The following is a 25,698-nucleotide window of genomic DNA, read 5'->3' as shown; positions in this document are numbered from 1 at the left end:
TAAAAGATCAGTAACATTGGTGTTTAGGAACTAATATTTGGAAATCCACCAAGCCACATAATATAAAAATAAACAAAATAGGCATTTAAGACAGTTATATTTTTCAGATAAATGTTTGAATCAATGGTTATTTTAAAAAATAAAAGCAAAAGTCTGGAGAGATGGTTAAGCTATTAAATGTGCTTGCTTGCAAAGCTTGATGGCTTTGGTTTGATATCCCACATAAAGCCATATGCACAAAATTGTGCATGTAATCTGGAGTTTGTTTTCAGTGGCAGGAGGCCCTGGGGTGCCAATATTCATGTTCTCTAAATATTGCTCTATTCCTCTCTCTCTCTCAAATACATAAATAAGTAAAGTATTTTTAAAATAAATAAAATAGCTTTACCAAGTGATTGTATCAGTAAATTTGATAGTATCTTGAAAATAAAAAAATCTTGAAAGTAAAATGTTAACACCATTATAAATGTGTCATAGTTTACTGTGCTTATTTCATTTCATTGAAACTCCTTTAAGAAAATGAAAATGAAAGTTCGTGTTGGACTTCTAATCAGGATGATTCCTGCCTAAATATATCTTTGCTCATGGGGAAGGAAAAGCAAGATCTTTGGGGTTTATAGGGGTGTATAGATCCTAGCAGACCTCCAGTGGGAAGGTGCAGAGGAGCAAAGTAGGGAATCCACTGATTCCCACATTCTTGGGTAGCCCACCAGTCCCCCAATCCCCTCAAGCAGCCCTCCCAGCTGCTGGGCCACCCAGGTCCTCCTGCCATGTCCACAGGCTAAGCAGACCTAGGCCAGCAGGCTAGCATTCCCCTTCCTTCCCTCCCTAGGCTTGCCCATCCCTGGGGACCTCCAATTCATGCCCTTCATCCCACCTGCCCCATGGCCATGCATGGAATAGGTCCTGTGCACCTCCTGCACACAACTTGGACCCAGAGCAGCAGGCTAGTGTTCCCCCTCCCTCCTACAGTTTTCCTGCCACCAGGGACCTTCTCCCACCTGCCATCACAGCAGCTACTGCCTTGCACGTGACCAGGTTCTCCTGTACTTCCTATAGGCTACTCAGACCCAGATCAGCAGGCTAGCATTCCCTTTCCCTCCCTCCTTCAGTTTTCCTGCCACCAGGGACCTCTGCAACCTCTGTCCCATCCTGCTGTGCATACACCAGTTCCTCCTGTACTTCCTACAGGCTACTTGGACCCAGATGAGCAGACTAGCATTTTCCCCTCCCTCCTTAAGTTTTTCCACCACCAGAGACCTCCACACCTGACCACCATCCCACCAGCAGCCCTCCATGTGGTTCTCCTGCACTTTCTACAGGCTACTCAGACCCAGGCCAGCAGGCTGTTGTTCACCCCTCCCTCTCCCTTCCCACCACCAGGACTGCTACCCATCCTCCCATGAGTCACCTGACCTGCAGCAGTGCCATATCCCTGCCCTACCATGTCACAGGACCTGGCAGTCCCATCCACCACCTGCTACACACTCCCAATAGATCCCACTGTCCCATCTCCTCACCCTTCACCATCTCAGAAACATCTCACAATCCTGTCCTTCTCCCTTCTGCTTCCCCTCAACAGCAGTCTGCTTTGTCCCATTCCCCCACCTCCTGTCCACTTGAGCCAACTGACCACAGAGTCCCATACCCAGAACCACTGACCAACAAACCCCTCCATCAGGCCCTTGGGCCCCCACCAGAACATCACAGGCTCCTTCCCACTGAGCAGACAGGCCCCATTGTCATCAGTAACCTAATTGAAGCAAACATAAAGGGAAATAATCACTGAAGACACTTCAAGGGTAAATTACAACTTCCTCCTAAATTAAATAAGATTCCTTCACTGAGATGGGCAGACCTCAGTGCAAGAGGAATAATATGAAAAGTCAAATGCAAGTAAATTCAACAATTTTGTCCAGTCCCACAGTGGATGTCTCTAATCAAAACATAGAAGAGACAACAGAATCAGAACCCTAAAATGAAGATACAAGCTATGCAAACCTGGCTAAGTAATTATCAGAACTTGTAGAAAACGAACAAAGGTTCAATAATTGTATGAATGCTGTTGTCACTAGATTAGACCTAGTAGACCAAGACATATTACCATTAAGAATCTAAACATTGATAAGAAAGAGAAAGTCCTAAAAGCAGCTAGGGGGAAATAATACATTACATATAAAGGTAACCCCATCAGAATTACTTCAGATTTCTCAATGGAAACCCTGAAAGCCAGAAGGGCCTGGGATGGAACACTGAAAAGTGTAAGAACCTATGACTTCCAATCCAAAGCATTCTACCCAGCAAAAGTATCCCTCATAATAGATGGTGAAACAAAAACTTTCCATGATAAAAGTCAGCTTCAGAACTACATGAACACAAAGACAAGTCTACAGAGAGTACTTCAGGGAATTCTCCACACAGAAGAGTCAAATAACCAACCTTGAATATCTATAAGAGGCAGATCACAATAACCAAACTCAGAGATGGCACAAAAATTACAAAGTCCAAGAAAACACCAAGCCACACGAGCCCCCACAATATGGCAGGGATTAAATCAAACCTCACAATTATTATCCTAAACATTACTGGTCTTAATTCACCCATCAAGAGATATAAGCTAACAGAGTGGATCAGAAAAGTAAACCCCCTCTATCCCCACTAAAGACAGAAATCTCCTCAGGGTAAAAGGGTGGAAAATGATGTTCCAAGGAAGTGGAGATAAGAAACAAGCAGACATTAGCTATACTAATATCCGATAAAATAGATAAAATAGACTTCAAACCAAACATAATCAAAAAAGACAATGGGGCTGGAGAGATGGCTTAGCGGGTAAGCGCTTGCCTGTGAAGCCTAAGGACGCCGATTCGAGGCTCGGTTCTCCAGGTCCCACGTTAGCCAGATGCACAAGGGGGCACACACGTCTGGAGTTCGTTTGCAGAGGCTGGAAGCCCTGGCGCGCCCATTCTCTCTCTCTCCCTCTATCTGTCTTTCTCTCTATGTCTATCGCTCTCAAATAAATAAATAAATAAAAAACAAAAAAAATTAAAAATAAAAAAGACAATGAAGGCTACTTCTTATTTATCAAGGGAATGATCCAACAATCCTCATCACAATTGTTAATCTTTATGCACCAAACATGGGTGCATCTCAATTCATAAAACAAAACCTACTTGGCAACAAAACAGAAGTAACCACCAACACCACCATAGTTGGGGACTTCAATACTCCACTATCAGCAATAGATAGATCACCCAAACAGAAAATCAACAGGGAAGTAAGAGAGTTAGTTCAACAATACCATAGATCACTTAGACCTAATGGACATCTACAGAACATTCTACCCAATCTCCACAGATTACATATTCTTCTCAGCAGCCCATGGAACCTTCTCTAAAATAGATCATATACTGGGCCAAAAAGCTTGCCTCCATATGTTTAGGAAGAATGATATAATTTCCTGCATTATACCAGATCACAATGCTATATTACTAGAAATTAACAACAAAAGATGCACCAGGATCCCATCAGCTCCTGGAAACTGAACAACACACTTTTAAACCATAAAAGGGTAGTGGACGAAATAAAAAAATGAAATTGCAAAATTTATAGAATTTAATGCTAATGAGAATACATTGTACCAAAACTTATGGGACACCATAAAGGCAGCCATTAGGGGAAAATTCATAGCACTAAATGCCTTCATAACAAAGACAGAGAAATCCAAAGTTAATAACCTAACCATCCACCTAAAGGCACTGGAAAAACAAGAAGAATCCAACTGCCAAAGCTCTAGATAGAAATAAACAATTAAGATGAGAGCAGAAATTAATGAATTGGAAACTAAGAAAACAACTAAGAAAATTGATAGCCAGGCATGGTAGCATAAGCCTTTAATCCCAGCACTTGGGAGGCAGAGTTTGAGGCCATCCTGAGACTACATAGTGAATTCCAAGTCAGCCTGGGCTTGAGTGAGACCCTACCTCTAAAAACAAAACCAAAAAAAAAAAGAAAAAAGAAAAACAAAAGAAAATTGAAATAATGAGCTAGTTCTTTGAAAAAAAAAAAAACAAGATTGATAAACCCCTGGCTAATATGATCAAGTGGAAAAAATACGCTTCAAATTAACATTAGAAATGAAAAAGGAGAGATCACAAAAGACATAAGTGAAATTGGGAGAATCATCAGGACTTATTTCAAAAGCCTCTACTCCACAAAACTGGATATTATGGAGGAAATAGAAATTGGTGAATTCCTGGACATATACCACCTACTAAAGCTAAAGTCAGAGCAGATTAATATCCTAAACAAACCTATCACACCCATTGAGATTGAAAAGGTAATCATAAACTTTTACAAAAAGAAGAGTCCAGGACCAGATGGCTACTCAGCTATCAAGCCTTCATGGAAGGTATATATACATGATGGAATTTTACACAGCAGTAAGGAGAAGTGCCACAATAAAATTTGAAGAAAAATGGCCAAACTTGGAAAAGATCATTTTCAGTGAACTCACCCAATCACAGAAAAACATTCATCACATGGTCTCATCTGTGGCTCCTAACCTGAATCTCCCAAGATACTGAAATATATAATAGGCATCTTGAGGATTGGACAATAGTGGGATGGGAGGGGAAGGAGACACAAAACTGGATCTAAATTGAACTGTTACCATAAAATCCTATATCCTGAAAGACAGACTAAAAGGTTGAACCTCCATCAGGTCCTTAGAGTAAACACCTAAATCAAAGGGCCCTGAAGAGGTTATAATGAAGACTAACAATCTTTTCTTTTTTAAATCTCTCTCTTTTCTCTCTTTCTCTTTTATATTACCTATCTTTTTCTTCCTTCTTTTCCCTTGGGTCTGGCCTGTACCTCCCAGTACCAAGATGTAGTTAACATCTACAATGAGCTGTTGATCAGACAGACCTACAAGGTTTCCCAAAAGAAGACAGATTTCTGTCAGAGGACTTGATGGCCCACCAAAGGTTAATGGTAAGACCTTACTGCCAAAGGTACCATACACGGTTGATACAGAACCTGGAAAGACCTGGCTGGAATCTGGAAGAGAGTCAGTCCCCAGACAGTCAGCTTGTCTAGTGCCAGGTGCTAGAGGAGCAACTGGGGGAAAATGGCTAACATCTGTCCAAGCAACTTGTGCTCTTAACTACTCAGCAGCAAACCTGATGTGATGCTCACCCAAATGCAATAGTGACATGCAACCATGGTGGGTAACCAACTGCTCTTAAATTGGCTAGCAGCTCCACTCAGTGGAACAGAACACATAGCTGGAGAAACAAGTTGAACTATATCCAAAACAAACAAGTTGAAACTATATCCAAAAACCAAGTTCTCTCTCCAATATCAAGCTCACACCAATCTTGGGCTACAGGAGGGCCTACACCTATTAAATTCTCTCTAAAATAATAATGGTTATGCCATTTATTTGGTACTGAATTTACTCACCATTGGAGTATGTGCTTCTCTTTTACAGATGGACCTGAGGAGAGAATCAGCCCATTGCACCTTACCAGGGCCCCAGCTGAAACCATAGTTTAATTGGGGAAATGAGCAAGAGTGCTGCTTTCTTGGTGAACCTGGTACCATCACAAGGGTGAAGGAGATACACATAGAGAACATTCAGCTCCTACCAAACCAGATATTCAGAGACACAGAGGCTCCCAAGACTTCATCACTGAAGTAGCCCTAAACAAACCCATCATGGCTCAGGGAAATTCACAGGAGGCCAAAAGTTGGGACATTGTGCACAGATACATTGCCTCTTACCCAAAAATGGAGGCTACCACCACAATGCAAAAGCCACAATCCCCAATGAGGAGATTCCCTTTGGAGGGGGGAGGACAGGGAGGAGGCTAACAATGGTACCAACATGGCTGTTTACATACCGAGTATGTACATAACTAATAAAGAAAAAAGAGAAAGAAAATAAAAATGAAAAATCATAATTAGGATTTTCCTATGTTTGTGGTACACAAAAATTCAACCTGTCTATGCAATTACAAGAAAATTCCTGAATGCATAGATCTGTGTAATATATGAAAGCTTAATAATTTTATAATAATTCATTATTAATAACATCCTGAGCATACTTATCAAGATACTCAATGCTCTGTTTCATAGTGAAGCATAGAAAATTATTCATAGACAAGTAGGCAAAATAAGGACTTTTATATACATCTGTCAAGCATGTACATGTGTTCTTATGCTCTACAAATAAAGTATTTTATATTCAATATTCAAATATTTTACTGATGTAATTAAAATGCCTATTCATAACTGAACTCCTTCTATTATTAAAGACAGTGCAGAACTTTTTGTTTGTAAAGAGTGATACACAGGTCGTCTGGGTGGCCAATTACATTTCTGTCTTATTTTCCTCGTACAATTATTATACCTTTTAGGCAAATTGACGCTAGTCATATTCTGGTTGACAGTAAGATTTAAACCCTCTGTAAGTAACATATTTGTTCTCTTATTTTCTTGTCTCCTTTTAGTAACAAAAGTCTTCTTGGCATCATGGTTAATATGTTTGCAGCCTTTGGCCATCTTTTGACTGTGACCTGTGTGGTACTTTTCATACATCCATGGACTTTCCTTTCCAGTGGGACATATACTACTTTTATGAAAAAGGGATGGAAGAAATGTTCGAGATGGCATTTTACCAGGTGGTCCACATGCTAAATCTTGCAAATATCTGGGGAAATGTTGGTTAACTTTATGTTCATAGATTAATTTTCGTGAATCAGAATCATCTAATTTGACTGAGCACAGGTCATCTATTGTTATATTCTGATAGCTTTCTGATGGATCTTGAAATGCAGCCGACATTTTGGAATTGCACTGAGATCTTCTAGGTAAAATTCCAAGTCTGTGTTGTTGCAAGACTAAGCCAGTACCAGGAACGAAAAGTTTTGGTTCTTCCTGCTTTGACAGATATGTTTTGTTTATATCTGAAGCTGACTGGTGAGCATGTCTCTCTGATGTCAGCCCTTTCCACAGCAAAGGGTTGTATATAGCTTGTCCATCAATGGGGCATGAGTTGCACTTGTGGAATAACCAACTGTCAATACATTTCCTATGAAACTGAAAACAGAAGAGTATAAATCAATCAGAGCTGTAAGTGTTGTGTTTATAACTGACATTGATAATATATGTTTTCCAGCCTCATAGCTGTGTACTAAATCTTCTTAGCAAAGTAGAAGATAATCCTAACTTATCCAGCTTTATGAAAATGTTTTGAAAAAGTTCACTCACAAATATTGACTAATTTCCATTTTCAGCAGTAAAATGCAAAACTTAGTATGTGTACTACCTTTGTAATCTTGTTAAAAACTTGCCATTTAGTGTAACAATTTAATACTAGCTATTCTAATAAAAGAATACAACACTTGAAAGTCATAAACAAGTAGAGTTAAAAACAGGTCTGGTAATAGTGAGATGTAAAATAAGAAACATATTTTGTCAGTAAAAGGAATATGAATTGCTTTAAGGAAAATGATTTTAAAACTATAAATGTTTATTCAAATAGCAGTATTTCATGGATAAAACTTAGTTATCCATTATATAGATATCAAGGGATATGCTTTTAATTCTAGCATGTTCATATGAAATAATATCAACTTAGGCATTTGTTTCATCTAAAGAATTATAAGTGCACACATAAGCAAAATGATAGCATGTGATCAGCAGTTTGTTTTGGTAGGTGACTAGAGTAGGAGAAAGGGCCTAACAAAGTGCCATCTACCCTTCCTAGTGAGCACATACAGCATGCAACCTGCCCAGTAGGAATGCATCACTGGGGCACAGGGGCCTTCTCTGGAGCAGTATTCCCTCACATACATGCCAGCTGAACATCACTGTACACAGCACAACAAATACATCAACACTGGCCCTGTATGGAATTCACCCCAAAAGAACATGGCTTTTACCTTGTGAGAACATGGTAGCAGTCTTGTATATTGACCAAGACAAAATGGCTTCAAACAAAGCCGGCACTGGTACCCTGGAGCAAGCAGCCGGCTCTTCTTGGTGACCAGGAGGAGTGGCAGTGACTTTACCACATGCTTTGGTGTGCAAACCTGACTGAATAAGAATAAGCAGAGAGAATTGAATGCTCATATATGATTACAGATCAGATAGTAATCTATAGCACAGATCTTCTATATCAATATCCCAACTGCCCCCATGATTTTCTTGAACCAGAGATAGGAAATCTCATATAAGAAATCTCATAAAAAGTCTACTATATGGATCTGGAACATGATTGGTTAGACTTCATAAAGTACAAAATTAAATTTGTTTACATCAAATAAAAATACTAATAGAAGTCTTAATTTGTATGTTACTATCAATAAAATCAGAAAGAAATTTTGAGAATCATAAGTTGAAATTACAGTTTGCCCCCAAATTTAGGCCTGTGTTTGGAAAATGTAACTAAGGGCTCGGGAAATGGCTCAATAGGTAATACAACTTGCTACACAAGCATGAGGGCCTGGGACCATCTAAGTTTGATTGTTAGCATCTACATAAAAATGCGGGCATGGCCACATATGCCTATTACCCTAATTTGTGTGGGGCAGAGATAGTAGCAGCCCTGGAGTTCAATGGTCAACCGACCAGTCTACCCAAAGATGGCAGTTTCACATTCAGAGAGAGACTCCATGTCAAGGAAACAAGTAAAGAATAACAGAGGAGGACACCTGACATTCTCCTCTGGCTTCTGCACACATGTGAATTGGCATACATACATGTGTATACTAGACACACCACACCACCCATACCCCAGCACACATATTGCTTACACTTGTGCAGATGTAAAATAAATACAACCAAAGTTACTTGTTAACTGTTGAGATACTGAACAAGCTACCCTAAGCATTCCACAGTCCTATGGTAAATTGGTAGACAAGAATCTGTAAGGAAATTCATTTTCCTTTGGGATACATGCTTACTATGATATTGTAAGGCCAGCACGGTAACTTTAAGGGTATTGATTAATGTCAAGAAAATGACAGAACTGTGGATTAATAATATTCAGTGCCATTAGAAACTGATAAAACAAAGTAAAAAGACCTCAGGACAAAGGCTTGGTTAAAAGGTTAGATACATTTCAGGAGGTATTTTTGAACAAAGTTCATACATGATGCATATTCTACAGGTAAATTCATTGCATCTCAAGATAGATTTATCCTGATAAAGCTACAAAACTGCATTTGTCAAGGTCATCTAATTTCAACTAAATATTCTTAATGTTCTTATCCTTTTACTTTAAAATTCTTTCCTATTGTTTATTCCATTTTTTTATGCCTGGATACTTTTCTTCTTCCAATATTCACCCTCCCATCTCTCCATCCCCACCTATCTTCTAATCAAATCCTCGTTTGTACAGTTAATTCTAATAGGATGAAATGCGATATCTCATCAGAAGAAACAGGACTTAAAATCTTTGAATGGGTGCATTCGTATCACACAGAGCTCTGGTCTCCAAAGTGTGTGAAGTGGCCACGGGGCTTGGGATAACTGCCCACTTAGAGTGGGATAAAAACACATGTGTGTGTGTATGCATCTGTGTTTATGTTACACTTACATTTGTATAGTTAATGAAAATTCAGTTTTGGTTTAGCTCATGAAAACTATGGCAAAAAATTAAAATGTCATTCTGTCCTTTAAAAATATTCACCTTTATATGTGTTTTATATTACACACAATCTTTTAGTAATATATATCATGTTTAATTTTCTTTAAATGATGAGGAGTATGATGGTTTGAGAGGCCTGTCCACTGTAAAATGTCCAGTCCATATTCATAAGTGACCAACCTCCTCAGCACTCTGACTCTAGGGCATGAAGTAGAGGGTGGAGAGGGAGTTGAAAGCAGCACAGGCAGCCATCTTCTGGAGGCCTGTTATGGTTTGAACATGAAATACCAACCCTAGGCTCCTGTGCTTGAGTACTTAGTCTCCCTCCAACTGTTGTCTTGATTGGAAGCTAGTGGAAACTGTAGGAGGTGGAGCTCTGCTGAAGGAACTGAGTCCTTTGGCTTTATAGGCTGGTCCACTTCCTTTTCTTGCTCTAGTTTCTGTCCCTGCTGCAATGGGACTAGAAGGCTTGCCTTGCCTTCCCGGACAGGATCCCCTTGAAACTGCAAGCCAGAGCAAAACCTTTTCACCCTTAAGTTGTTTCCTAATGGGTATTTAGTCACACTACTAACAAGAGTACAAGGTTCATTACTACAAAGGCAAACCTCAAATCTCATTAGTTTTAATTTTATATTTACTTAGATAATGTTCATTATTGAGGAAGGTCTACAACATCTAGTAAACATCTCAGAGTCAATAATTATCATAGATACAATTATTTGAATATTTTTTGTACTAACTCATTTCATACTCAAAAGATTCTGATCAGGTTGGTTTTAGAATTATCCTCCTTTTCACAAGGAGAAAAATGTAGTGGAGAGAAGTGCAGCATGTGGTCCAAAAGCCACTCAGTCAGTGTGTGCCCCAAGCAGGATTGGATCCAAGCAGTCAGACATAAACCCTTGCTCTTCACTTGAATGCAAAAATGTCACCTATTAGACAGTGAATTGTTCAATAGATGTTAAATCAAGGAGTAAATATATCCTATTCAAACTAAAAAAAATTCTTCAAAGATCAAAATTCCCATAAGAAATGAAAGCTTTACTGAGAATCTCACCCTTGCTTTTCTGGAACACATGGCACATCTTCTATTTCTCTTTTAATATCTGAATATTTTACTTCATTTGATCTCGTTCCCATTGCTTTCCATCTTTGGTTTCTTTTCTGAAACAGGAGAAAAGTATATGCTACTTTGCAAATCCAGATAACACTTATTTCATTATGAGAATTAGCAGGTTGTACCTCAGTGACATAACGGTGTGAAGAATTTCATTCGTTATTTCTAAACACAACTGTTTTACACGTTAAAGTTGTAACTGTGACTGGGTCTCGTGCTCTAGTGCAGCACGGCTAGGGCAGCCTTACTCCCTTTGCTTCTTTTGGTGCTGGGGAAGGAACACAGGACACACTATGCAAACGTTCTTCCACTGAGCTACAACCTCATCACTTTAACTTTTTCAACTCTTTATTTATTATTGCGTGTGTGTGTGCGCACGCACGCGTGCACGCATGCATGCATGTGCACACCAAGTTCTCTTGCCACTGTAAATGAATGCCCATCTTGCTTTACGTTGGTGGCTGGGGATTTGACCCAGGCTGGCAGGCATTGCAAGTAAGAACCTTTAACTGATGACCCATCGCCCCAGCTCCTTCCCCCATCACTTTTTACATTTTTCTTTTTTTCTTATACTTTGAGATAGGGTCTCATAAAATTTCCAGAGTAGCTTCAATTTCACTACTTCAGCCTGCTGAGTAACTGGGATTACAGGTGTGCCTTATCATGTCTAACATTTATCAAGGTAAAAATGTGAATTATGGGATGTTTTATAGTAATAAAAAGGTAATACTATTCAGCATCAGATTATTTATTAAGACTGCTTCTCATTATGTAGCCCAGGCTGGCCTCAAACTTGTCATCAATCTGTCGTAGCCTTCAAAATGCTAGAATTATAGGCCTGTACCACCATCCTCAGCTTCAGATACTTACAACGTGCACTGTTCCAATGACCTCAGTAAAGTTCTATGTTGGTGTGGGAACTCTTAAGAAAGCCATATGGTTCATCTAGCTTATAAAGCTAAGTAAGGTCTTTTAGAACTAAGTTTCAAGTTTGATGGCTACAATTCCTTTTCTTTAGACATCTTATACTTCTTGCACTGTACTTTATAAGTCACCAGCACAAAAACTGGCTGTTTTGTGCATCCTTGTAAGAGAAATATCCTGAAAATATGGCTTTAGGGTTTTACTGAAAGTCAGTCTTTTCATTCCACAATGTTATCTATTCTTCATATTATTCAATTTCCTTATCTTTACAATGAGATGTGTTCCAATTCTACATGCGATTCATGGTGGGTACTGTACCTCCCGATACGTGAACGTGTGAGAAAGGTGGCAGCAGCTCTCAAAGCAATCCTGGCATAAGTGATACTCCACACACCTGGTGCACCTAAAAATCCAACAGCAAAACATGTGAGCAAAAATACCCAACTATTGCAATGATTTATCCTGAAGTTTTGACAAAACTTCCTGAGAATGATCCAAACATGACAAAACCCAATTCTGGTCTCACTGTGTAGGTTTATTGTTGCTGTGGTAGACTTTCACATACATTTAACATCTTAAACAGCACAAATTTGTTGTTGTATTTTAGTTTTTTTTTTGGGGGGGGCATGGTGGCACACATCTTTTTTTTTGGTGTTGTTGTTTTTATCTATTTATTTGAGAGCAACAAACAGACAGAGAGAGAAAGAGGCAGATAGAGAGAGACAGAGAATGGGCAGGCCAGGGCCTCCAGCCCCAGACACTGCAAATGAACTCCAGATGCATGAATGACCTGTGCATCTGGCTTATGTGGGTCCTGGGGAATCGAGCCTCAAAATTGGCTTCACAGACAAGTGCTTAACTGCTAAGCCAGCTCTCCAGCACTATAGTATTTTATATGGAATTAAAAAAAAAAGTCTGATATGAGTCTCACTTGTCATGGCTGTGCTGCTTTTTGAGTGTCTAAAGAAAAGTCTATTTCCTTTTGTTTTTTCTATCTTCTAGAGAGGCTACTCAGTCTTAGCTTGTGGTCCTTGCTTCAGTTGCAAGGTATTTAATGCAGCCTTCCTGTCACAGCCATATTTACTTTTTTTTTTTTTTTTTTTTTTTTTTTTTTGCCTCTCTCTTCTTTTAAGAATCATTCCAACTGCAACCTTAATTCCCCTCTGACATGTAACCTGACATTCAGGTTCTGCCTGGACATAAGGCTGTTGAATATATTTGGGAGACCATAAATTTTCCTCCCACATGCTCTTCCATGATATTTTCCTACCCAACTTAGCTTCCAGTGACCTGCTTTCCCAAATTCCAGTAGGATCCGCAGCCTCATTTGCCATGGTTACCCAATGCTGCTTTCTAGTTCTTTCCTGGAGGCTACAGTTACAGTTGGTAGCATTCTTAACTAACAAGTTATATTCCCTCTCTTCCCCCCAAGAAGGAAAAAAGGTAAGTATGTAAAACAAAGTAATAAAATTCAATAAAAATATTAATATTTTTTTTCAAAATTTAACTTTTCACAAAAACCCAATGTCAGGTTTATGTCATTTGTTAGTTTGCTACGAGCAAAATATTATTTGTTTCCTGCAAACTTCACCAAATAAAATCCTAGCAGTAGTCAAATAAACTCATTTTTTAATTAAAATGAACAAATCTTTAGTAGGCTATTTCCATGGAAAATGAAGGCAAATATGTCCTCAGCCACTTTAGAAGAAGCAAGTGTTGATTTATTCATTATTACTATTTATACACATAGTGAGGAGGCTTGATAATTAATATAAATGAGTCTGTGAGGCTGCAATTATTTAATACATCAACGTTGTCTGGGATAGAAAACTAAAGCACTTTTATACTTTTCTTTTTTTCTAAAAGGAAGCCACTCAGACTGCGTCCTCTCCTCCAACTCCCAGAGAGGAGAAGGAATGATCATCAATGGCAAATGGCCGTTGTAACAAAGCAGCACCAAGAGCCGGCTTCCCGCTCAGGAGAGAACGCTACACCTCCTCCTCATGATTTCCGGTGCTCTACACAGTCAGAGAAACTTCTCTAGTAATGAACTATAGAAATGAGCCCTGAAAGTATAGTCTTTATGCTTTAACATACATCTGATGTTTTGTGAACTAACCTTCTAAAATAGCAGCTATTTCATGGAACTCTAATAAAGAGGGAGCTGAGAAATGTTCCAGTTCATCTGGTCTATCACAACCTATTTCTAAAACCTGTTAGGATTAGTTTTGCAGACTGAAATACTCAGAATTTAGAGGAAAGGAAGGAAGATGAAATCACAAATGCAGTTTTTAACTTAGGATGAATAAGGTATAGATTAATAGTTATTAGCCAGTTTAGAGAGGAATTATGAGAGTTGTCCTTCAAGGCAGCAGTAGACATGTGGGAGGGTTGCACAGTGGGGAGCGAATATATTTAGTGGTTGTTCAAAGAATAGAAAAAGAGTCATACAGCTTATAATAGTAGAGGCCTTGACTGTCTTTTTTGTAATGGATTGGAGCTATTTGTTAATCATGTGAGGCATATCTCTATATAAGTCTGAGGATTTTCCACCATGACTCTCACATGTCTTTGACCCGACAGTTCTCCATATCCCACTTTTGCATGTGACATTTGCCCTCTAAAGGCTCGTCTGTACCTCTCTTGAGAATATGTAAACCACACACACAATGGCTGCTAATACCAAAGCTGACTTTCCCCAGAACCAATGTTCCTGAAGCTTGCTCAGGACCCCAGTCCAAATGTTCACAGAACTTCCTCCCTTCCTCCTCTAGTTAGAATGCTCCTTGAGAACCTTCAGGCCAGTCATTTTCTATATTCTCCAAACTCCCATTAATGGTTAATTTTTTTCTGTGTGACACATGAAGAAAAGAGAGGAGTAAATTCAAAGGAGAAAGGACATAATTTATTAAAAGGTTTCTGGTTTTATAAAAGAATTAAAAATAAATAATTGGCCCTATTACAATCTAATTCCCAGAAAAACACAAAAGTTAATATTTCAGAAAAATAACAAAAATCAAAAAGAAATACTTTTACTTAATATACTGCTAACAATTTTATGTAGGAAGACATAGTTTCATAAGCATAGTGGCTGTTTAATTGGGATAATTGCAGAAGCTTGTGGGCACCAATGAAAGTAGTCAAAACACTTGTTCTACCACTTATCTTACTTTCATTATTGTTGAGGTATAGAATATGAAAGAAAAACAAAACTGATATTCAGCATAGGTGGTAACAAAACCTGCAATTGGACCAGGTAGAGTAGGATTAAAAGTCCAGTAAGTCTAACCAATGTCTCCCTATCAATATTTGGAAGTTTGGGTAATGATCTCATTGGTAGGCCAGGTTCTATAGGGTGAGAGATCTAGCAGTGCTCCAAGCTTGGAAACTGATCAAAGCCAAAGTAAGAGGCCTGTGTTAGCTACAGGTTCTAGGTGAGATGCCACATAGACCTAAATGTGAATTCATTGCTCTGGGCAGAAGAGGGAAGTAAAATGAAACTACCAGTCTGGAAATCCCAAATAAGTTATCATCAATCACATAAGGCAAGCATAGTGTGTGAAGAACAGAGGGGGTGGGGGCAGGGATAAGTAACATAATGGCTAGGGTTTTGCACAGTTAACAAGGTACATACCATTTTACTGGCAACTTACTTATAGCACTTGCCCTCAATTGGAAATTGTTCACAGTGATTACATGGAATCCCAAGGTGTTTGTCTAGTCGTTCTTTCTCAGATGTAGTCACAAGTTTGCTAGCATTTTTGAATTCCTTTAAAATAACCTTTAATGGTGCAAACTCCTCCCTGCATAGAGGACACTTCAACATGGACATACTTGATATCATATCTGGATAATTAGCTAAAATCTTCATGCATTTTATATGAACATTATTGCCACAGCCAAATCTAAGAGAAATAAATTTCAAGTTTGCCATTTGCATGAAGGAAAGTTTTATAAATACATTTTATACATTTATAAATACATGTAAACTAAAAATTTATCTGGCAACATCTTTATTCTCCATAAAATAAACTCTAAATTAATTCCTAGATATAGCTTAATTACAAACACATAACAATATATATAATCTGCCTTCTTTCTCAGAAATCCAAGCATGATTTTGCCCCATTTCAAAGAAATGGGGAAAATTTTTACATCATAAGCATATTTTCAGCCACAAAGTAAGAGTACTATAGTTTTAACACAAAGGGAATTTTGATAATACTCTATTATTGTTTTTCTGTGTGTGCAGTTGGATTGTGGTGCGTGTCTGTGTGGGGCATGTGAGTGTGGACACGTGTGTGCAGAAGGTGAGGCAGGATGCTGGGTGTCCTTCTCTATTGCTTTTCCCCCTTATTTCCTTGAGACCATGTCTCTCATGGAAGCTGGGGCTTGATGTTTTTTGATTTGACTGTCTGGTCAGTGAGCTCCAGAGATTTTTCTGTTTCTGCCCCTCTCAGAGCTACATTCACAAGCATGGGTAGCCCTGCCTAGGTTCTTTTCAGGGATTATCCTCAAGTCCTCATGCTTGTGAAGCAAGTGCTCATATCCAGCACTCTTACTCAGTGAGTTATCTCCCCAGCTGTGGTGGTTTGATTCAGGTGTCCCTCATAAACTTAAGTGTTCTGGATGCTAGGTTCCCCAGCTGATGGCAATTGAAAATTAAAGCCTCCTGGAGGCAGTGTATTGTTGGGGGTGTGGCTATGGGTGTCATAGCCAGTTTCCCCATGCAAGTGTTTGGCACACTCTCTTGTTGCTATCTTGTTGCCACCTTATGTTGGCCAGGGGTGATGTCCACCCTCTGCTCATGCCATCATCTTCCCCTGCCATCTTGGAGCTTCCCCTCAAACCAAAATAAACCGTTTTGCTCCCCACAAGCTGCTCTTGGTTGGGTAATTTCTGCCAGCAATGCGAACCCATCTGCAACAGTAAGGTGGTACTGAGGAGTGAGACACCTGACTGTGTGGCTTTGGCTGTTTGGAGCTGATTTTCAAGAGGAATGCAGAAGGATTTGAAACCTTGGCCTAAGAGATGCCTTGCAGTGCTGTAAGTACAGCTTGATGGACTATTATGGTCAGAGTTGAAAGACTTGAATGCAGTAAGAGCTATGGACTGTGAGGTTTGGCTTATGAGGGTGACAAAGAGCTGTGTCTGGACTGGGGTAGCAGTATGTATGGGAAGCTTGCTGTTATGGCCTGGGTGCTCAAGGAGTGTCCTGTTCTTTCAAAGTCTGCTTTATTCTCCCCTGAATTAACAAATTGGCACCCTACCTGGTATTGTGGAGTATAAGAAATGCAGAAAAGAGAGGGTCATTGAGTTTGCAACATGGTCTTGTGTTTTGGAAATGGCCATGGGAAGTGTGAAGCAGGTTTTTTGGATGCTTGCATGGAGACCCCATGGGGCCATGTTTGTTCTGTGCAATTATGGTTTTTTTTGGTTTATTTTTGGTATTATGGTTCAGTTTAAAGATATTGAACTATGGGGACTTTTAAGGTTGGATGAATATATAGCATTTTACATCATGTATAGTTATCAGTTTATGGGGCCAGGGGTGGAATGTAGTGGTTTGATTCAGGTGTCCCCATAAATTTAGGTGTTCTGGATGCTAGGTTCCCCAGCTGATGGAAATTGGAAATTAAAGCCTCCTGGTGGCAGTGTATTGTTAGGGGTGGGCTTATGGGTGTTATAGCCAGCTCCCACTTTCCAGTGTTTGGCACACTTTCCTGTTGCTATTGTCCATTTTATGTTGGCCAGGGGCTTTTCCCCTGTCATTGTGGAGCTTCTTTCTCAAGCCTGTAAGCTAAAATCAACCTATTTTTCCCACAAGCTGCTCTTGATTGAGTGATTTCTACCAGCAATGCGAATCTGACTGCAACATCAGCCTTTGATAATTACTCAAATAAAACATGTTACTGAGAGTAAGGAACCAGTGTTTTTATGGAAGCATGCTGAATCTGTTAAACACCTAAGGAATATCTGCTGGAAGAAATAGTATTTAAGGAAATGTTAATAATCTTACAATATGTAGCAGAAACAACCACATAAGAAGTTGAAGCATGGAGACATGTAAGTTTTGGCCAGTAACCACAAGAAAAAAAAAGAAAAGAAAAATATGCAAGAACAGATGGCTGTCTAAATTTTGTAAGTCTAACTTCATAGTCCATGACGAATAGAAAAAATTCAATTCAGCACAGATTTTTGCACAAGTAAAAATTTGATTGAGAGTCGGGTGTGGTGGGACATGTCTTTAAGCCCAGCACTTGGGAGGCAGAGGTAGGAGGATTGCTATGAGTTTGAGGCCACCCTGAGACTACATAGTGAACTCCAGGTCAGCCTGGGCTAGAGTGTGACACTTCACGTTAAGAAATATTAAAAAGTATTTTTAAAAAACTAGAACACTTTTTAGGATTCTGTATTGTCTCCATCCTGCAATCCTTTTCACAAATAGTGTTATAATGGCTTATAGAATTGCTTTAAGGAAATATAAACTGGCTATTGGTAAACATGTGTTTTTTTTCCCATCAATAAACTCCAGATTAGTTATAAGCATACTAAGTTTGGTAAGAGGATCACTGTGAGCTCAAGAACAACCTGAGACTACATAGTGAATTCCAGGGTAGCCTTCTAGGGTGAGATGCTATCTTGAAAAATCAAATAAAACAAATTCTCATATTTTTAGAATCCAAAGACAGCACATGTCACCTGCAGTAGGTCACAGGGAGCCTCTTCTCTAATAGCACCTCTTGACAAATAGGGCAGATATCATCAGAGCCAACTTCCTTCTGCTTTATGTGCCCATCTTCTTCCACATGTGAGATTTGATCTTTGGGTCCTGGTTGGGGAGTTTGAACTCGGTGGATCCCCCGCAGCAAGTCATTTATTTCTCCTTCCGCAAGGCCTAACTGGAAAGCAGCTAGTGAAAATACCAACAAATTAAAATTGGGCAGAAATACAGAGATGTAATAACTAGCTAAAAGTTAGAAAGAGTATTAATTGAACTATTCTGTTGGCACCAACCAATTCTTTGGTTCCTTTCAGAGTCACAAAGGTCAAAAGAGTCACTTATAAAAAGCATGAAAGTTTTTTAACCCCATTTTACTGAAAATAGTACAAGCAATGCACTATATGATTTTGGATGGGATATCTGCCATAGGATCGGTGTCATTATCATGCCTAATTTTGGTCTGTCCCTGTGCCCATAAACCAATATTTTATCAACATGCAAGAAATAAACAAGGGCAAAAATACCTGAAGGGGAAGCAGGCACATTTGAGTTATTCATGTATGAATAGATGCTAAATGAAGTAATGAATGGATGGATGGTGGGTGTTGCTGGCACAAACCACCCAACTAAAAGCAGCTGATGGTAAGAAAGGGTTTATTTGGGCTAACAGGTTTCAGGGGAAACACCGTAATGGCAGAGAAAAACATGAGATGAGCAGAGGCTGGACATCATGTCCTGGCTTACATCAGGTGGACAACAGCAGAAGGAATGTGTGCCCAGCACTGACAAGAGGAATCTGGCTATAAAACTCATGATCTGGCACCCAAGAACAACACATCTCCTTCAGGAGGCTCTAATTGCCAAATTCCCACCATCTGGGGACCCAGCATTCAGAAAACATGAATTTTGGGGGTACACCTGAATCAAACCACCACAGTGGGAGAATGAGAATGACTGTGGTTATTTTCCTGCTTTTGTATTGCATGCCTAAAAAGGAGTCTTTTTACAATCCCAATCTTCTCTGATTTAGTGAGTATTCTTTAGCACAGTCAACCCCAAACTGTATTTCCACTACCTTTGAGATGTGTTTTCTAGAATTCTGTATTGTCTCCATCTTGCTATTCTTATAATAATGGCTCATAGGATGGCTCTAAGCACCCCATATTCTTTATTCATGGGTCCACCCCATCTTATGTTCCTTGGCCCTTCCCCTCTCTTTAACAGAGCACAATCTAAATATTAGTTGTTAAGCAGCCTCCTGAGTTCTACTCATTTTACATATTCTTCAATACACGCCACAGATTACATTTTATTTACAAGATAGTTAAAGCTTTTTAAGGCTCCCCAACTAAACAGTACATTTACTGTAAGCATCCTGCTTATATCCCAGTACTGAGCCCTCTGTTCTCTGTTTGAGGTGGTATGGCAGGTGGTGGGGGGGAGGATAATATTTAATAGGGAGGGAGAGGAGGGCTACTTGTCAGAGTCACAGATACATCTGCTCCTTTTTTAAAAAACAAAAAGAAGAAAATGAGCTGGGCGTGGTGGCGCACGCTTTTAATCCCAGCACTCGGGAGGCAGATGTAGGAGGATCACCATGAGTTCAAGGCCACCCTGAGACTCCATAGTGAACTTCAGGTCAGCCTGGGCTAGAGTGAGACCCTATCTCGAAAAACCAAAAAAAAAAAAAAAAAAAAAGAAAAAAGAAAAAAATGAAAAACAAAAGATTATGTACTTAGGAATGAAAATTTTTAAAATAAATAAATATTGAATAATTAATTTTCATAAAAGTAACTTTCTAGAGAAAGTTCTGCAGGGTACAACATGAATTGAAAAATAAAGTAAGGAAGAAAACATCCTGAAATATTTTTCGAAAAATTAATATATGAGACCAAAGAAGAATGTTCTGAAAGATAAGAGCAAGGCAGCTAACTTTGTCTAATGTCACAGTCTGTTTCACAAACAAAAATTGCCATATCAGAATATGAAGCAAACAAAACAGTTACTTATTTAGCAGGTATTAGCCCCCTGTTTGTCATTCATGCTTTAGCTCACTCTCTGACACGAATGCCACTTACAAGGCTATTGTTCTTAGTCTCCTCTGCTGCTTGGACTTCGTGTGTGAATTATTTTTGGCTATTTACTGGGCTAAAAGTGCAAGTTCTTCAATATTATAGAAATTATGCTTGTTTGCAAACATGTTTCTTCCTTATAGTTTTTCCTCTCTGGATCTTCTAGATAGGAGTACTAAGTATATAGGAAGGTGGCTATAATTCTTACTTAATTTAGTAGGATGAATAAATTGCTATTATTTTGCATCTGGCATTTTTTCCAATTTGTATGCCTTAGTCTTTATTTTTCTAAAATTACAGAAATAGTAAAATGATAAAATATTTTTATGTATTTTTTTCCCAAGAATTTAACTGTACTACTAGTATCTTTAACTGATAGTATACATGAATCCAAAGAACTACATAAAATTAAAAGAATATGGATAAACTTTGGAAAGCATTGTCAAAATGTATATGTATTTTAAAGACAAATTTGGCAATTGCTATGGGAAGCAGCCATAAAAAATTTTAACACATCCATTTGTAATTAATCAGGGAGAAATTAAGGAAGTACTGGTAAGAAAAGAGCTTCATATATGAAGAATAATATAAAACGTAGAAATGAATTAAGTGGCTAATAATAAAAGTAGATTAATTAGATATTGACTTTACAAAGAATACATAGAATTGAAGTTATAGAAATTATGTGATAAAAGCAGGACACAAACTTCCAACAGACTATCTGAAAAAAAAATATATGTATAATTACATAAAATTATAACAGCAAAATAGAAAATAAAGTTTCTTATATGCTATTGTTGAGAATTAGAAATTTCCTTTTTAATATTGCATTTATTTTATATCTGAATAAATCAATAAAATATTGCATTTATGAATCATTGTATTCAGATGAAACTATTAAATGATAAGTTTAGATTTTTTTATATTCTACATAGAAGCTTATGAAATTGATGTGGGAAGAAGGTCTTAAGAATAACCAACACTGTTGGAGGAGGTCAACATGTTGAAATGGAAAAGAAAATATATGTGATATACAACCTTGTCATCATGCATGAGAGGATTTGAGAGCAGATTAAGAGAGTGACATTTTAGAAAGAACCTTTTGTTTGGCCAGAGTATGGAGGAGGAGGAAGCACAAAGAGAAGGCTTTGGAAATACCGAAGTCCAACAGAACAGTAATAGGGGTAAAGAACATTGAACAATGGTGAGAACGCAAAAGGTGGAAACACTTGAGAAACAGGTAGGGTGTAGAAGAAACAGGATTTATGGAATGAATAAACATGGGAAAATAGTGTGGGAGAGGAAAAGCAAGGAGAATCCCATAGTTTCTAGGTTTAGAGATGACATAACATGGAAATTAAATTTGAAGTAATATGGTCGAACAGATCATTCTCAGTGAACTCACCCAGTCACAGAAAGATAATTGCCACATAGTCTCACTCATCTACAGCTCCTAACCTGAATCTACTCAAGATGCCAACATCCCTAGCAAGCATCTCTGGGACCAGACAATAGAGTGGGTGGGAAGGGAGGGGAGGGCAAGAGAGCCAATGGGGGACACAAAACTGGACCAAAACGGCAATGGTACTGTTGCAGTCCAGTTCTCATTGCTGTTAGAAATCACCCGACCAAGAGCAGCTTCTGGGAAAAAGAGATTTATTTTGGCTTACAGGCTCGAGGGGAAGCTCCACGATGGCAGGGGAAAATGATGGCATGAGCAGAAGGTGGGCATCACCCCCTGGCCAACATAAGATGGACCACAGCAACAGGAGGGTGTGCCAAACACTGGCATGGGGAAACTGGCTATAAAGCCAATAAGCCAGCCCCCAACAATACACTCCCTCCAGGAGGCATTAATTCCCAAATATCCATCAGCTGGGAACCTAGCATTCAGAACACCTAAGTTTATGGGGGACACCTGAATCAAACCACCACAGGTACCATATAATTCTACATCCTAAAAGACAGACCAAATGGTTGAACCTTCACCAGGCCCTTAGAGGGAACACCTGATCACAAGGCCCTAGAAAGTGTATGATGAAGACTGACCTTAATCTCCTGTTTCTCTTTCTCTCTCTCTCTCTCTGCTCCTCCCTCTCTCCTCCTCTCTCCCTCCCTCCCTCCCTCCCTCCCTCATCTTTCTCAACTCTTTATCTCTTTTGTAATACTTATCTTTTTCTTCCCTCTCTTCTTGGGTGCTGACCTGTAACCCCTAGTACCAGCAGGTGGCCATCATCCACAATGAGCTTTTGATCAGAGAGACCTACAAGGTTTCCCAAAAGAAGACAGATTTCTGTCAGAGTACTTGATGACCCACCAAAGGTTAGTGGCAAGATCCTACTGCTAAAGACACCATATGTTCTTGACATGTACTCATGTGGTGACATGGCTGGAAGCTGGAAGTGAGTCAGTCCCCAGTTAGCTCATCTAGTGCCAGAAGGTGCTACAGGAGTGGCTGGGGGAAAATGACCAATATCTGTCCAAGAAACTCATGGTCCAACGTACTTAACAGCAAACAACATGACATGATGCTCACACAAGTGCAATAGTGATGCACAGCCATGATGGGAAACCAACTGCTCTTGATTTGGCTAACTAATCTGCTTAGTGGAATGGAACCCATAGCTGGAGCTGGGAAACAAGTCAGAACCATCCTCAAAAATAAGCCTGCTCTGCATTATCAAGCTCCCACCCATCGTGGGCTAAAAGAGGGCCTACACCTATTAAATTCTCTGTAAAAAATAATGGTTATCGCATTTATCTTGTGCTAACTTTTTTCTCTGTTGGAGAATCTGCTTCTCTTTTTCAGATAGATGCAGATTCTAAGGAGAGAACCACTCATCATACCTCAAAAGGGCCCCAGTTGAAACTAAGAATAACTGGGGAAACAAGCAAGAGTGCTGTTTTCTTGGTGAACCTGATACCAGCACAAGGGTGAAGGAGATAGACACAGAGAAAAATCAACTCCTACCAAACCAGATCCAGAGAAACTGAAGCTCCCAAAACCTCATCACTGAAGCAGACCTAAAATGAACCCAACATGGTTCAGGCAAATTTGTGGAAGAATGGGCAGAAAGAATGTCAGAGCCAGACATTGGGTCATGATCCACAGAGACATTTCCCCCTACCCATAACTGATGGCTAACCCCTCAATTCATGACCCATATACCCCAACAAGGAAGGACCCTGTGGAGGGGGGAGGACAGGGAAGAGGCTAATAAAGGTACTGACTTGACTATATTCACTGAGTACAAAACTAATTAAAAACAAACAACAACAACAAAAATGGAAAGTCAGTATGTGACATAGAGAATATAAGAGGCAAGCAAGAGTTGGGGACATCTGACATCCAAAATACCCATGGGACACCCAAATCAAACTGCCCCTAAACTGGAAATGCTGGTCTGTTAAGATATGGAAATCAAGGATGCAGAATTAACCAGAGGTATCAAAAATGGGAGACATTTCTGATAGAACATACACTGAGAAAACAAAAGGAAGCTTTCTGTGCCATCCCAGCATTTTTTTTTTTTTTGGTATAACTTTAAGATATTTAAAAATAATTTTGTTTATTTATTTATATGAGAGAGATCGAGAGTGAAAGAGGCAGAGAGAGAGAGAGAGAGAGAGAGAGCACGCCAGGGACACCAGCCACTGCAAATGAACTCCAGATGCGTGCGCCCCCTTGTGCATCTGGCTAACGTGGGTCCTGGGGAATCAAGCCTTGAACCTGGGTCCTTAGGCTTCACAGGCAAGCGCTTAACTGCTAAGCCATCTCTCCAGCCCAACTTTAAGATATTTTTATATAATATGTGGGGGAAATGAACTTACCTAGATAGAACCCTTGAACTGAAAATCTTAATATCTGATTATGCCTTTAATCATTTGTGACTATTATAAACACTTATTAACAACATTTAAAATTCAGTTTTTAGAATAGGTCAAACAACTCCTTGACTGCAGGTAACACTTTCATAGTGATAGTATCATTATTATGAAATGTGTAAATTTAAGTGACTTGCAATAGAACCATTATTCTTTCTCTTTGAGGACTCTGAAGTTTAATATCATCTTTAAACTCAAGTACTGACATGAAAACAAAACTAGATCACTTTTTCACAGAAAAATTTCAGTGAGAAAGAGTTGTAAATTGAATTATGTGCCACAATAAAACTAGGATCTAAAAATTTCATTTACTGTACACAAAGTCTTGTACACAAAAATATGAATCTTCTTTTTAGAATATAAAGGAAAGTATTATCAAAGCTGACCATTGTTATATCTCTTTTGTAAGTGATTTGAGTTTGAAAATAGTATATAATATGATATTTTTATTAAAAAAGAAAAGTGTTCCACATTTTAAAAGTATAACAGGGCTACAGATTGGACTACAATTATTAGATTTTCTGTTACAGTAAGCATTGAAATTTGTGTTTTCATTAAAAAAAAATCTTGGGGTTGGGGAGAGGGCTCAGCAGTTAAGGCACTTGCCTACAAAGCCTAATGACTGGAGTTTGATTCCCTCATACCCATGTAACGCCAGATGCTCAAAGAGGACCATGCATCTTGAGTTCATTTGCAATGGCTGGAGGTCCTGGTGTACCCATTCTCTCTGTCTCTTTTCTATCTCTCTCTGATTGCAAGTAAATAAATATTGTTTAAATTCTTATATTTATTAATTTCAAATTAGTAAAGATTAACCAGAATAAAGAAACTCCAAAACTTACATTCATGATTCCTTGGGAGCTTGAACTTTTTCAACAATATCCTAATATTCACAAGAAGAAAAATTAAGATATTCATTTTTGATGTAAATTCAGAAGACATTTTTAAACTTTAAAAAGCAACATAGGATTTTTGATGCTAAAAGTGTCATGAACAAACTGAAAGTTTTTTAATATTTTTGTTATAATAATAGTTAAGTTTCGGATTGGTAAGATAGCTTCATTGGTAAAATGCTTGCCTTGCAAACATGAGGATTTAAATCCAATCCCTAGAACCCATGTTTAAAAAAAAAAAAAAGTCCGGGGCTGGAGAGATGGCTTAGTGGTTAAGCACTTGCCTGTGAAGCCTAAGGACCCCGGTTCGAGGCTCAGTTCCCCAGGACCCACGTTAGCCAGATGCACAAGGGGACACACGCATCTGGAGTTCGTTTGCAGTGGCTGGAAGCCCTGGCACACCCATTCTCTCTCTCTTTCTCTCTCTC

At 38.9% G+C, this 25,698-nt stretch overlaps 1 protein-coding gene and 1 non-coding gene across 2 annotated transcripts in view; both read right to left on the bottom strand.

Moving 5' to 3' along the window:
- Positions 1-6,288: 6,288 nt before the first annotated feature.
- The window catches only part of Zswim2 (zinc finger SWIM-type containing 2), a 24,614-nt gene continuing 5,204 nt past the window's right edge, over positions 6,289-25,698 (bottom strand). The window contains exons 3-9 of the mRNA XM_004660272.2: positions 25,220-25,260; positions 18,399-18,609; positions 15,350-15,601; positions 12,015-12,099; positions 10,713-10,819; positions 7,947-8,100; positions 6,289-7,101 (exon numbers count right to left, since the gene is read on the bottom strand). Of these exons, the coding sequence (XP_004660329.2) occupies positions 6,289-7,101; positions 7,947-8,100; positions 10,713-10,819; positions 12,015-12,099; positions 15,350-15,601; positions 18,399-18,609; positions 25,220-25,260 (1,663 nt within the window). The remainder of the gene's footprint in view (positions 7,102-7,946; positions 8,101-10,712; positions 10,820-12,014; positions 12,100-15,349; positions 15,602-18,398; positions 18,610-25,219; positions 25,261-25,698) is intronic.
- LOC123460315 lies at positions 13,566-13,778 on the bottom strand. Its single transcript, XR_006636889.1, has one exon. It is a non-coding gene; the product is annotated as a small nucleolar RNA U3 (small nucleolar RNA).

Source organism: Jaculus jaculus, chromosome 4, assembly GCF_020740685.1.
Source record: "Jaculus jaculus isolate mJacJac1 chromosome 4, mJacJac1.mat.Y.cur, whole genome shotgun sequence".
NCBI classification, from domain to species: Eukaryota; Metazoa; Chordata; class Mammalia; order Rodentia; family Dipodidae; genus Jaculus; species Jaculus jaculus.
This window is presented reverse-complemented; position numbering and strand designations above follow the sequence as displayed.